Raw genomic sequence first — 14,769 nt, forward strand, 5'->3', positions numbered from 1 at the left:
AAAGGTTATACTGGGTGATGGAAAAACTTTCAAGTGCAAGTTGTCCTTAGAGTTCTTAGTATAAGGGCAGGATTTTCTATTTTTAAAACAGGTAGGTGTTTTAGTTAGCCAACCTGTTTATTAACTATCTTAGCTAGTGACTCATCTAGTTTCATCTATATTAATGAGCAGCTGACTCTAATAGCATAACTATCAGCTTAGACTACCTAAGTTGTTTTTTTTTTTTTGGGGGGGGGGCGAGGGTTGGGTTTTTTTGGTGCTGCTATTTCGGCTTGAACTCAAGCCTTGTGCTCTTGCTTAGTTTTCTGCTCAAGGTTGGCACTCTACCTTTGAAGAACACCTCTACTTCTGGCTTTTCTCTAGTTATTAGTGGTAAGACCTCCTGAACTTTTATGCTTGGGCTGGCTTTGAATTGTGATCCTGAGATTTCAGTCTCTTGAATAGCTAGGATTTCAGGCATGCTCAATCAGTGCCCACTTTTAAATATATAATCATAGCAGATCAATTTTCAGGGCACAGGAATTGGTATATTGATGTTTTTAAATGAGGCTCAAAATGCTTAGAAAGCTTTTCTTCAGTAAAAAGCCGTAAAGGGCATGATGTTATTAGTGCCTGTCTTCAGCAAAATCTCCTCTAAGTTTGTTGTTGTTGTTGTTTTGTTGGTCATGGGGCTTGAACTCTGGGCATGGGCACTGTACCTCAGCTCTTCATCTCAAGGCTAGCACTCTATCACTTGAGCCACAGCGCCACTTTCGGTTTTCTGAGTGTTTACTGGAGATAAGAGTCTCACGGACTTTCCTGACTGGGCTGGCTTTGAACCAGGATCCTCAGATCTTAGCCTCCTGAGTAGTTAGGATTACAGGTGTGAGCCACTGGCACCTGACTCCTAAGTTTTGAAAGATAGAATGTTCATCACTATGTGCTGAGGTCCTGGCTGAAATGGTGCCATGCCTGCCTAGCAACCACAAGGCTGTGTTTAAACCCCAACAATGCCCCTCCAAAGAATTCATATACTGAAAGCCACAAAGATAACCTCCATCCCCCCAGAGAACTAAATATAATCATTTAGCAAGCAAAAACTGAGAAGATAGGAGACAGAGGTAGCATGCTCTGATTTTTCATCTTTCAGGGGAAGGAATCAATAAATACTACCTAAAGCTAGAACTTCATGAAACTTAACTTTTCAAATAATAAATGCAACTTTCAGAAAAAAAATAATAATAATAAACTGCCAACAGGAGTCATCTTTGGAGGTTGAGGTGGGGGGGAGAATTAAATGGGACCTCTTTTTTTTTTTAATACTTCAATTTGGTACTTTCCTACTATGTGCTCGTACTTATTTTTAAATCTAGTTTGTTAAACTGTCGTCAGACAGCTTTTTTCAAAAACATTACATTGGGCTTGGAATGTGGTTTAGTGGTAGTGCTTGCCCCACATGCACGAAGCTCTGGGTAAGATTCCTCAGTACCACATAAGCACAGAGAGGCTTGCCTTGAGTACAGAGAGGCTCAGGGACAGTGCCCAGGCCCTGAGTTCAAGCCCCAGGACTAGAAAAAAAAATTAAATTTCTTTCTCCACACTGAACAACTCATAGACAGTCAACTTCGTAAAACAGAACACATTCAAAAGTAAAACATCTCATCTATGAAATTATAGATAAGGCTTTCAAAAATATTATATTATTATTATTGGTGGTGGTGGTCCTGGAGCTTGAACGCAGGGCCAGATGCTGTCCCTGAGTTTGTGTGCGTTCGACTAGCACTGTTACCACTTTGAGCCACAGCTCCACTTCTGGCTTTCTGGTAGTTAATTGGAGAGATAGGAGTCTCACCACTGGTTTCAAACAAGAGCTCCTCAAATCCCAGCCTCCTGAGTAGGATTACAAACATAAGCCACAGGTGCCCCAGCAATAAAAAAAAATTTTTTTTTTTTGGGGGGGGTCTGGTCGTGGGGCCTGAACTCTGGGCCTAGGCACTGTCCCTCAGCTCTTCAGCTCAAGGCTAGCGCTCTTCCACTTGAGACACAGCACCACTTCCGGCTTTTTTCCTTTTTTCTTATGTGGTGCTGGGGAATCGAACCCAGGGCCTCATGCATGCATGCAAGGCAAGCACTCTACCACTGAGCCACCTTCCCAGCCCCATCGGATTTTTTTTTAAAGAAAAACAAACTTATTGATTTTGCTGTAAAAATCAAAACCTCTTTTGCCTGTGCTTTAACTAAAAAAGTTTTAATGCTGTTCTATAAGATTCCTGTTAATTATTCCTGAATACAATCAAGGGTAACAGAGACCAGAGGCTTCGTGGTAGCAGGTCCCTTACATCTAATCAATGAGACTTCTTGGGCTTAATGTCTTCTTCCAAAGCAAAACAAGCCAGGCAATTTGAAAGTTTGCTATCTTGACTGATCCCTTCAGGAATGTGAACATATGCCCAGCAATTGCCACCATCTAGTCCTTGAGGGATTTTGGTGTTTTTTGTTTTGTTTTTAAACAATTTACTTAGACTAGCCATAAGACAGGCTAAAAGCAATTGGATTTTCTGTTAACCTCAAATCTCACACTAGCCCTTAGCTTACTTACTAAGGCTCCTAAATATAATAATCCCAAAGAAATTTAAACCACAAGTGGATGCAAAGGTGGGAGAATAATTTGCCACTCGAGTGACAGAATAGGATTTACAACGACTTCAAGACTGGATTACACAGTATTTATATCTTAGGTAATCATATGAGTAAAGAGATCACAGAATTTAAATCAGTGTCTCTTCCTTTTCTTACCTTGCAATACACCCTATTGGACGGTCCTAGAAACAACATTAACGAAGAAGGGTTCACAAAAATGTTTATTTACACATTTGCCATCTAATCCTGGGCGACAGGTAAGTGTCCCTAGTGCAATTCTTGAAAATATATCAACTTCCCTCTCAATTTCTAGGAGACTGGCAGTCAGAACACAGATTCACTTCATGAACTCTCCCACTGCAAAGATAATTCTAATTAAAAAACAACAACAACAAAGGCTTCAGGCCTGTTAGTCATCAAAAGGTCCAGCTCCCTGAAGCAGTCCAGTCTTCTAAACCCACTGAGTTAAACTGAGGCACCACACGGAATCCTTAGCCCCAAATACACGCTGACAAATGACGCAAAATATTTGCACATCGGAATGTCTGACCTCCACCCGACGCACCTCATTTTATTCCCAGCCTCCTCCCTGGACTCCACCACTCTGACCCTCCATCTCCGACCCCTCCCCCCAGCAACACCTGGGGTACCTACACCCCCGGGTCCTCTACGGCTCGGTGAGCCCTGGCCCCTGCCCCCGCGCGGCTGCCCGGCCCAGCCCGCACAGCCCACCTCCAGCCCCTGACCTTTCCTCCTCCGGACCAAGCGCCCCCCACACACACCCCCGCGCGCCCCCGCCACTCACCCGCGGTAGTAGGCTTTCACCCGGACCTGGTGGGCATGGTCGCCGCCGCCCGTGTGGGACATGGTGCCGCCGTCCCGCTGGGTCGGCATCTCCTCCCTCCCCCGCCCCGATGCCGGAGGCCGAGGGTGCCGGGGCGCGCCGGGCGCCGCGGCCGACCCCGCAGCCAGAGTCCGTCCGAGCGGAGGCCGCCGCCGCTCGCACCCCGCCCGCCTGGCCCGCGCAGCGAACCCGAGGGTCGCCTCGTCCCGACAGCCGGAACCGCGCGGCCCCTCCTACCGCCTGCGGCTGCCGCCGCCGCCGCCTCTACCGGCGCCCAGGCCCCGCGCGCCGGCCCGCCGCGGCCCCTCCCACCCCGCTCGCTCTCGAGGCCCACATTCCGGCGCAGGGCGGGCGCGACCGTCCGTCCAACTCAGGGACAGCCTCGGTGTCGGGATGAACCATCCTCACGGGGGTGAGAGAAAGAGAGGAGCGGAATGGGAACCCCTGAGACCGGCACAAAACACCCCCCCAGACGGGGACGTCCAGGCTAGAATACCATGAAATTCACAAAGGTGTTTATATAAGATGCTACTTCCCTCAAAGAAACATACACGGAGACAAATACTACGGACTCGCCCCTCTAGTTCCCAACTTGGACGCGTCCGCAGTCAGCCTACTATTCACCCGGGATTTATTTGCCGTGCAGACTTCTGGGATTTGGAGTCCCGGTGAATTCTGGGACTTGCTCCTTACTTCGGGGGAGCCTTGCCTGCATTCTTGCTGCTGCCAGAGCCAGTGAGCGTGAGAATCCTGAGAGCAGTGCGGTTATCTGAGGGCGTTGGAAGTCGCTAGGCTAGACTTTGTTCTCCGATGAATGCTCCACGTCAATGGCATAAATCATCTAAATGATATAGTGCCTTTTTGGGTTACAAGATTTGATTACCTTCTCAGCATGGAAATAATTTAATAGTATGCAACTAATGTCTCAACAAATGCAATGGAGGAAGAAACTCGACTAGAAGACAGGATAGAAAACAGACTTTTCTTCCTCGCTGCCTTATCTGTGTCTCTACTGCAATTGCATGAACAAGTGCACAATAAGTACTTAGCCAACCAGTCAATCCATTAGCATTTGTTCTCCCACACTGGCTAACTAACCAAGGATTAAAAAGAATCTATTCTTTTTTTTTTTTTTTTGGTGGGGGTCCAGTCGTGGGGCCTGAACTCTGGGTCTGGGCGCTGTCCCTCAGCTCTTCAGCTCAAGGCTAGCACTCTACTACTTGAGCCACAGCGCCACTTCCGGCTTTTTTCTTTTTGCTTATGTGATGCTGAGGAATCGAACCCAGGGTCTCAGGCGTGCAAGCGCTCTACCACTGAGCCACCTTCCCAGCCCCAAGAATCTATTCTTATAATCTAGTTTATACTGCAGTTACAGGTAACATGAATGCAGCCAATGTCCGTCCTGGTTCCAATTTATGCTAAAAGAGTTGGAACAAGCCAGCTTCCTTGCTACTCGGGAGGCTGAGATCTGAAGGATGGAGATTTGAGGACAGCCTTAGCCTCTATCTCCAATTAGCCAGGAAAAAGTCACATAGGAGGTATGGCTCAAGTGGTAGTTCGTCAGCATAGCAATTAAACATAGCAACACAAGGGCCTGAGTTCAAACCTCAGTACAGCACAGGAAAAAAAGAACTGGAATAATTAAAGAGATAACTTTAGTTATGGTTAACAAATTAGAATTGGGAGATTGTGTCATCTGAGATAATGTGTTACACTTCATTTGTTATATTCACCATCTGCCACAAACTTGGATTATATTCTCTTAGTGAAAATGCCCATAGAATAAGTTGTTATCAGGTTTTGTTTTTGTTTTAGAAATCGAAGACATGCGTGAACATGTTAAATATGGATCAAATTTTAATTGGGTTGCTAGAATCTTTGGTATGCTTGTACAAATTTAAGATTATTTGGTGCTCTAGAAAAATAAGTCACTTATTGGTGGCACATAGTGTAGTCCTAGTTCCTTGGGAAGCTTAGATCACAGTTTGAAGCTAGCCTGGGCTAGCTTTAATAAGTTCATGAGATCCCTTCTCAACTGGCAGTTGGGCTCCATGACACATCAGTTATCCTATTTAATCAAAGAGAACAGAACTTTTAAGGGTTTAAAGGAACTTGTAAACTTTAGTTGTATCTTCAAGAAATATGGTATTCATTCTTCAGAATGAGCAGCTTGAAGAATATAGCTCAGTAGGCAAGGTGCTTATGCTGGTGGCTCTTGCCCATAGTCCAAGTTTCTTAGGAGGCTGAGATCTGAGGATCCCAGTTCAAAGCCAGCCCAGACAGAAAAACCCATGAAACTTATCTCCAATTAACTAGCAAAAAGCTGGAAGTGGAGGTGTGGCTCAAGTGGTAGAGGGTCATTCTTGAGTGAAAAAGGCAAACAAGAGTGCCACTACCAGCAAAAGCCCAAATCCCAGTGCCGAAAATGAAGGGGAAAAAAAGGAACAATTATGAGCCAAAGCAACCAAACCTGATTGGAGTCTTACAACTTAGCTTATAACTAGTATGTGTGTGTGTGGGGGGGGGGGGGGTCGTGGGGCTTGAACTCAGAGCCTGAGCGCTGTCCCTCAGCTCTTCAGTTCAAGGCTAGCGCTTTACCTCTTGAGCTACAGCTCTACTTCCGGTTTTTTGGTAGTTTATTGGAGATAAGAGTTTCACGGACTTTCTTGCCTGGGCTGGCTTTGCATTGCGATCCTCAGATCTCAGCCTCCTGAGTAGCTAGGATTACAGGCATGCGCCACCAGTATCTGGCTAATTTTTATCCTAATATTTTTAAAATTAGCATAGATAGCTAATATGCTGTCAATTTCCCTCCCCTCTTTTCTCCTTATTCCCACCTCCATCTCCTTTACCAGTGCACTGGTAGTGCCAACTTTACTACCAAATCATCTCTGCATTCTGCACTGGCTCCAGCCACAGAAACTCATTTACAGTGGGAGGTCACATTCTCACTTTCACACTGCAAATACAAGGCATTCCAACCTTAATCTCCCATTGCCCTTGAAATATTGCTTTACTTTGAATTTCAGTAATATATTATGTTCCCTGATAATCACAGAAGGAAGTCCATCCTTTATGCCAGGGACACAATCTCCTCTTTATAATTACACATATAGAATCTTCTGGCTATTCTGGAGTGTTCTCCCCAAGTCAAGCCCCATTGCCCCTCGCCAGTATCTCCACTTATTCTCTAAGACCTATGTGCAAACTCACCTCTGCTCCTAAGGCTGCTGGGTATTTATCTCATCACTCAGCCACTTCCTCTACATATTTATGATCAGTTACAGCACATATTACATAGTGTGATACTACTACTTTATTTCCTTTAGACATATTTATAAGGCTGAGACTATGATTTGTTCATATTGATATCCCCTGTACCTGGCACATAGTAGGTGCTCAATAATATCCGTTGACATGGAACACTAATGCTTTGCTTTGTTTTCTATTTATATGCAAGGATAATAAAAATTCTTGCTGGGTGTCTATCTGATCTACTAAGCAGACTAAGGCAGGAGGATTCCTTGAGGCCAGAAATTCATAAGCAGTTTGACCGTGAACAAAAATACTCTGCCTCAATTAAAAAAAAAGTTTAGGGCCTGGGTCAGATTCCTCGCACCACAAAATAAAAGTAATAAAAAGAATTTTCAGCCAGGAGACAATGGCTCACACCTGTAATCCTAGTTAGGCAGGAGGCTGAAATCACAGGATCAAAGTTTGAAGCCAGTCTAAGCAAAAAAGACTGAAAGATTATATCTCCTATTAGCCAGGAAATAAAAAGGTGAACTAAAGAATGGCTCAAGAGGTGGAGCAGCAGTTATTAGCCAAAAAGCTGAGCAAACACTCTCCATATCTAGTGCTTGATGCAAAGATGTCTCTTCTTCCATTCCACTATGCCTTCTGTAGAGTAGAGTTGGCTGAGCACAGGTTAGACCTCGCTGCTATTTCTATACACTCAGCTTACTTGTACCTAGTTTTTTTCTTTGATCATATAATCTTCAGAATATTTTTTTCCAGAAAAGAAATACATTACAAAAGAAAAAGAGAAAAGCTGAGCAAGATCAAGGTCCTGAATTTAAAGCACCAGTACCACTACAAAGAGAGAGAGAGACAGACAGACAGACAGAGACAGAGAGACAGAGACAGAGACAGAGGAGGAAGGGAGGGAGGAAGGGAGGGAAGGGGAAGGTAGGAAGGAAGGAAGGAAGGAAGGAAAAGAAGAATCTTCAGTTGCCTTAAAAAGAGAATCTTGGAGCTTTGTACCAACGGCTCACACCTGTAATCCTGGCTGAGTACTCAGGAGGCTGGGATCTGAGAATTGCAGTTCAAAGCCAGCCCAAGCAAGAAAGTCTGTGACACTCTTATCTCCAATAAACTAATCAGAAAAACCCAGAAGTGGTGCTGTGGCTCAAGTGGCAGAGCGCTAGCCTTAAGTACAAAGAGGCTCAGGCAGAGTGCCCAGGTCCTGAATTCAAACCCCAAGATGGCCGGCACTGTGGCTCAGTGGTACATTTCTTGTCTAAAGGCCTAAGGGTGGGCTGGGAAAGTGGCTCAGTGGTAGAGTGCTTGCCTTGCATGCATGAGGCCCTGGGTTCAATTCCTCAGCACCACATAAGCAGAAAAAGCCAGAAGTGGCACTGTGGCTCAAGTGATAGAGTGCTAGCCTTGAACTGAAGAGCTGAGGAACAGCACCCAGGCCCAGAGCTCAGACCCCATGACCGGCAAAAAAAAAAAAAAAGGCCTAAGGGTTTGGGTTTGAGCCTCAAGACTGAAAAAAAAAAGAATTTTTACTTGATAAAGAATTTCTCTTAATGTAATTCTCTAAATTTAAGCTGTAAAATGTTAATACAAGGAAACAAATAAAGAAGACATTTGTTTTAAGGATCCACAGAGAAGTCCCTGTGCCCCCAAAACCTACCTAGGCTAAAAAAAAAATATTAGGTGGAAGATGCCATACCTGTAATCTTAGCTACTTAGGAGGCTAAGATCTGAGGATCAAGGTTCGAAGCCTGACCTAGCAAGAAAGTCTGTGAGACTCTTCTCCCCAGTTAACCACCTAAAAGCCAGAAGTGCAGCTGTTGCTCAAATGGTGAGCACCAGTCTTGCTTGGCACCAGGACAACACAAAGTACAAAAAATAAAATAAAAGCAGCAGAAGAAGTGGGTGGAGGGGGAAAGGAAAAGCAATAGAAGGGTAAAATCGGTTGGAATACATTTGTAAACATATGTAGAAATGTAGCAAGGAAATCCCTCGTATAATTAAATGAGGCTAATTTTAAAAAGGCAAGACTGGAGGTAGGCCTCAAATAGTAGAGCACCTTCAGGCAAATGCAAAGCCCTAAGTTCAAACCTCAGTACTGACAGAAGGAAAAAAAAATAAAAAGTACACCTGTTCTAACGAAGTTTCCCTTATCCAATAGCTCACCCACCCAGCGTTGGCCTCTTTCACTAATTAAGTTCTCTCCCACATAGAAGTTCTCTCCCACATAGAAGTTCTCTCCTCTCCACATAGAAGTCCAGGTCATTTCTCCGTGGCCTCTGCCTAGTTCTTATCAGACTGAAGTTTTTTTTCTCATTGAATTTCTGCTGACCTTGGGTGAAATGAAACCATATCCTATTTTGGGCTATAGATGAATTAGGAGGAAATGTAGAACTCATTGTCTATAATGATTTCGGGCTGTCTTTCTCATACACAATGTCAAGGGGAAGGAAAACCCAAAAATAAAACTACCTATTAGTGCATCTGCTCCCTGGGCTTATCACCCTATGACTTAAGCACCAGATGGTTTGCTGAATTGGTACGGTTTTCTACTCTAGATAAGAATAAGAAATTATGTATTAAATCAGTCCAAGGCTATACACTAAGCCTTTTTTGATTTTTTTTTTGTGTGCTGGTAACAGGGCTTGAACTCAGAGCCTTGGCACTGTCCCTTAGCCTTTTCATTGAAACCTGGTGCTCTACTACTTGAGCCACTGCTTCACTTCTGGCTTTTTGGTGGTTAATTGGGGCTAAGTCTCATGGACTTTCTTACCCAGGCTAAATTTGAACTTCAAATCACTGAGTCTTTCGAAACAAGCTATCATTTTCACTTGATGCCTCAAAGAGAAAGATTTTTACTTACTTTCTGACATTTAAAAATAAAAATATTCATTAAATTGTGGGTACCCAATTATAGATTTCAATGATAGGCAATCAATTGTAGGCATTGTAATATATTTTAGATAGTAAATATTATATAATGAACCCACAGTTTGTGTGTACTTAAATTCTAAAACAAAAAAATTTAACATGATGGGAACACCAAATGAGCAGAGCAGTCTTTATTTTCTGCTTCCTTAATTTAACGCTGTGACTTGAAAAGTTAGTTCTCAGACCTGTAATCCTAGCTACTCAGGAGGCAGAGATCTGAGGATCACTATTCCAAGCCATTTGGGGCAGATAAATTTGAGAGACTCTTATCTCTAATTGACTAGAAAAACAACAGCCGTGGAGGCACGGCTTAAGTGGCAGAGTGCCAGCTTTGAGAGAAAAAAAGCTGAATGAGAATGTGAAGATCTGAGTATAGGCTCTGTACCAGCATAAACTCAAGAAATGTTGACAAATCAAATAACAGTTAAGGTATGTAATAAGCTGGGTACCGGTGGTTCACACCCATAATCCAGCTACTTGAGGCTGAGATCTGAGGATCAAGGTTCAAAGCCAGCTCCGGCAAGAAAGTCCTTGAGAATCTGATCTCTAATTAATCACCAGAAAACAGGAAGTGGTACTGTGGCTCAAGTGGTAGAGAGCTCGCCTTGAGCTGAAGAGCTGAGGGACAATGCCCAGGCCCAAAGTTCAAGCCCCATCTCTCTCTCTCTCTCTCTCTCTCTCTCTCTCTCTCTCTCTCATACACACACACACACACACACACAAATGTAACCATCCAAAGCAATAGAACAAAGCAAACAAATAGCTAATTTTATGGAAGAGCACATAAGATCTGTAGAAATACAGAAAAGGAGTAATATACAACTATGTTAAAGAAAATGTTTTCCTGGCTGGGAAGGTGGCTCAGTGGTAGAGTGCTTGCCTTGCATGCATGAGGCCCTGGGTTCCATTCCTCAGCACCACATAAACAGAAAAAGCTGGAAGTGACGCTGTGGCTCTAGTGGTAGAGCACTAGCCTTGAGCTGAAGAGCTGAGGGACAGCGCCTAGGCCCAGAGTTCAGGTCCACGACTGGGAAAAAAGAAAAAAAAAGAAAAGAAAAGAAATGTTTTCCTTAACTCTCTGGTAACACCTTAGAAGAAGCTCAGTGTGGTATGAAACAGAAGCAGTTGTCTTTCATCTAGGAAGGAGTTTCATCAGGACTGAAAAAGAATATATCTTATCAAGAACTAACTGAAATAAAATTACTTGATAATTTGTATTAGCCAGAATGGAATTTCAAAGACAGCAAAGACCTTCTTTACCTCTGATAGGCTACATAATGGTCAGCTTTTCAAGGTGTGCGATTCATCTCTGGACAATAAAAGGATGGATTAGCTCCAAGATCTAGTCCAATTTTAGGGATGTAAAACTCCTTGGAACTTTTGATTTGACAAATATACCCGGTTGTCAGCTTCACATACAAACAAACCTTTCCTAGCACCTAGCAGGGCCTACAACTTGTTTTTTTTTTAATTGGTCGATATTAGAAATCTCCAATTAGCTTTTTTTTTTTTGGGTCCGGTCGTGGGCCTTGAACTCTGGGCCTGGGCACTGTCCCTCAGCTCTTCAGCCCAAGGCTAGCGCTCTACCACTTGAGCCACAGCACCACTTCCGGCTTTTTCCTTTTTGCTTATGTGGTGCTGAGGAATCGAACCCAGGGCCTCATGCATGCAAGGCAAGCACTCTACCACTGAGCCACCTGCCCAGCCCTCCAATTAGCTTTTTATTGATAGACTATGTTAGTTGAAGGTGTCTTTTTGTTGTTGTTGTTGTTGTTGCTTGTGGGGCTTGAACTCTGGGGCCTGGGTGCTATCCCTGGACTCTTCAGCTCAAGGCAAGTGCTCTACCATTTGAGCCACAGTGCCATCTCTGGGTTTCTGGTGGTTAACTGGCGATAAAAGTCTCACAGACTTTCCTTCCCCAGCTGGCTTTGAACCTTGATCCTCAGATCTCAGCCTCCTGAGTAGCTAGGATTACAGGCATGAGCCGCAGGGGGCCGGCTTGTTGAGGGTGTCTTAGGTCATAGTTCTGTGCTGGACATGAAAGGAAGAAAACAAAATCCTTGGCCTCAAGAGCTCAGTAAAGAGCAGTGTGAATATTTGTTTTAAGACACCTGATAAGGTCAAGATAACTGATAAAGAATAATTTTTCTTTTGTTCTCAATAAACAATATGGACACAATTGAATATTCACATTCAAAGGAGCAAAGCTAGCTGGGTGCCCGGTGGCACACTCCTGTAATCCTAGCTACTTAGGAGGCTGAGATCTGAGGATCTCGGTTCAAAGCCAGCCCGGGCAGGAAAGTCCATAAGACTCTACTTTCCAATAAACTACTAGAAAACTGGAAGTGACGCTGTAGCTCAAGTGGTGGAGCGCTCTCCTTGGGCTGAAGAGCTGAGGGACAGTGCCCAGGCCCAGAGTTCAAGCCCCACAACCGGAAAAACAAAAAACAAAGGAGCAAAGCTTAAAGATCTAAATATAAGAGCTTCAATTGTTAAACATTTAGAAAATATAGCAAATCTTTATAACCTTGAAGAAGGCAATGATTTCTTAGATATGAGATTAAAGGCACACGTAACAAAGAATAGAAAAAATGGAATTTGTCCAGATGAAGAATGCTATATGTCATTCAGGGCAAGGAATGTGGCTTAGTAGTCGAGTGCTTGCTTAGCATGCATGAGGCCCTGGGTTCAATTCCTCAACACCACATCAACAAAAAATGAATAAAATTTTAAAAAGAAAAGGTATATAAAAAAAAAAGTCATTCAACCTGCTATTGGGTGGATCTCTTCTGTAATCCTAGTCACTCTCAAGGCTGAGAGAGGATTGTGGTTTGAAGCCAGCCAGGGAAGGCCAGAAAGTCTGTGACACTCAGCTCCAACAAGCTACCCCAAACAAAACTAAACAAAACAACAAGAAAGCCAGTAGTGGAGCCATGGCTCAAGTGTTAGAATCCTATCTTTGAGTATAGAAGCTCAGGAAAAATGCCCCAGTCCTGAGTTGAAGCCCCAGGACTGGCAAGAGAGAGAGAGAGAGAGAGAGAGAGAGACAGAGACAGAGACAGAGACAGAAACAGAGAGAGACAGAGACAGAGACAGAGACAGAGGGGGGAGAGAGAGAGGAAGAGAGATAAGGGGGAGGGAGGGGAAAGGGAGGGCAGACAAAAAGCAAAAAGGAAGAAAGGAAGGAAAGAAGGAAGGAAAGAAGGAAGGAAGGAAGGGAAAGAAAGAAAGAAAGACTATCTTAAGCCAGGTACTGGTGCTTCAAACTTGTAATTCTAGCTACTCAGGAGACAGGGATCTTGAGGATAAAGGTTCCAAGTCACTCAGGACAAAAAAGTCAACTTCATCTCCAAAAAATAACTAGCAAAAAGCAGGACTGGAGGCATAGCTCAAGTGATAGTGTACCAGCACAGAAAACAAACTAAGTTCAGACCCCAGTACTGCAACAACAACAACAACAAAAATAATAATTCGACAGAATGGGAGAAAATAATTGGAAATTACATATGAAAGGGAATAGTGTAGATTAGATAGCTGACTCATACCACTAAAGAATAAAAAATTCCCTCAATTCTCCTTATATGCAATGAATGTGAACAGACCCTTCTCAAAAAAATATTTATGGACAGGTAATGAAAACAAAAAGATATTAGTCACTAAGAAAATTCAGCTAGGGGGTGCTGGGAAGGTGGCTCAGTAGAAGAGTGCTTGCCTTGCATGCCTGAGGCCCTGGGTTCGATTCCTCAGCACCACCTAAGCAAAAAGAAAAAAGCCGGAAGTGGCGCTGTGGCTGAAGTGGTAGAGCGCTCACCTTGAGCTGAAGAGCTGAGGGATAGCGCCCAGGCCCAGAGTTCAGGCCCCACAACTGACCAAAAAAAAAAAAAAGAAAATTCAGGTAGAAAAAATCACAATGAGATAGTACTTCAAAACCTTTAGATAAGTGATGCTGTGGCTCAAGTGGTAGAGCACTAGCCTTGAGGTGAAGAGCTGAAGGAAAGCGCGCAGACCCAGAGTTCAAGCCCCACGACTGACCAAAAAAAAAAAAAAACCTTTAGATAGATAGGCAGAAGCCAGGCACCAGTGGTGCATGACTGTAATTCTTGTTATTTAGAAGGCTGAGATCTGAGGATTGCAATTCAAAAAGCCAGAAGTGAAGTTATGGCTCAAGTAGTCGAGCGCTAGCTTTGAGCAAAAAAGCTCAGGGACAGCACCTAGGCTCTGAGTTCAAGCCCCAGGATTATACATACTTACATACTCACAAAAAAGGCAAAGATTTAATGATCAATTATATGTCAATAGAGCTGGGGATGGATAATAACAAGGGTTACTTGTTGTTCAGAAATTTGAACTCATATTCCTTATTGATAGAGTGTAAATTATTGGGAGAGTGCAAAGGGTAAAATTGATTTGGAGCCCAGTTTGACAGTTCTTCAAGATATTAAACATAGAGTTGCTATGTAACCAACAAATTCAACTGCTGGGTGTATATTTTCAGACCATTTTCTGTAGCTGTAACAAAACACCTGAGCCTAGGTAATTGATAGTTTATTTGGTTCATAGTTCCAAAGACTGACCAGTCTAAGAATATGGTGTTGAGATCAGACAAGGTCCTTGTTTCTGCATCATAATGTGATAGAGGGCATCATATAGTGAAACAGAGCAAGTCCATGCTTAGATCTCTCCCTCTTCTCATGGGAGCACTGACCATATGACCTAATCCTAATCAGGCTCTACTTCTCAATGCTATTAACCTATGAAGTTGAGGATAAAGAACTTTAGGAGAGACATTCAAACCACAGCAATACTCAAGGAAATTAAAAATATACAAACTGAGAGATATGAGAATCACAGTGCAAAGCCAGCCCAGAAAAGAAACTCTGTGAAACTCTTATCTCCAATTAACCACCAGAAAACCAGAAGTGGTGCTGTGGCTCAAGTGATAGAATGCTAGCCTTGAGCTGAAGAGCTGAGGGACAGCACCCAGGCCTAGAGTTCAAGTCTCACAACTGACCAAAAAGCAAAAGGACCTTTTATTTGTGGATATTAAGTTCTAAACTTTCTATAATTGTTCACAGTATTCCTAATTTCCACAAAACAATATTTTTCTTTTGATTTTT

At 43.4% G+C, this 14,769-nt stretch overlaps 1 protein-coding gene across 1 annotated transcript in view; it reads right to left on the reverse strand.

Annotated features, from left to right (window-relative positions):
- The window catches only part of Prkci (protein kinase C iota), a 62,152-nt gene extending 58,568 nt beyond the window's left edge, over window positions 1-3,584 (reverse strand). Inside the window, exon 1 of the mRNA XM_042678857.1 lies at window positions 3,425-3,584. Within this exon, the coding sequence (XP_042534791.1) occupies window positions 3,425-3,513 (89 nt within the window). The 5' untranslated portion in view covers window positions 3,514-3,584. The remainder of the gene's footprint in view (window positions 1-3,424) is intronic.
- Between the last annotated feature and the right edge of the window lie 11,185 nt (window positions 3,585-14,769).

This window comes from Dipodomys spectabilis, unplaced genomic scaffold, assembly GCF_019054845.1.
Source record: "Dipodomys spectabilis isolate Male_0828 unplaced genomic scaffold, ASM1905484v1 ptg000050l, whole genome shotgun sequence".
NCBI classification, from domain to species: domain Eukaryota; kingdom Metazoa; phylum Chordata; class Mammalia; order Rodentia; family Heteromyidae; genus Dipodomys; species Dipodomys spectabilis.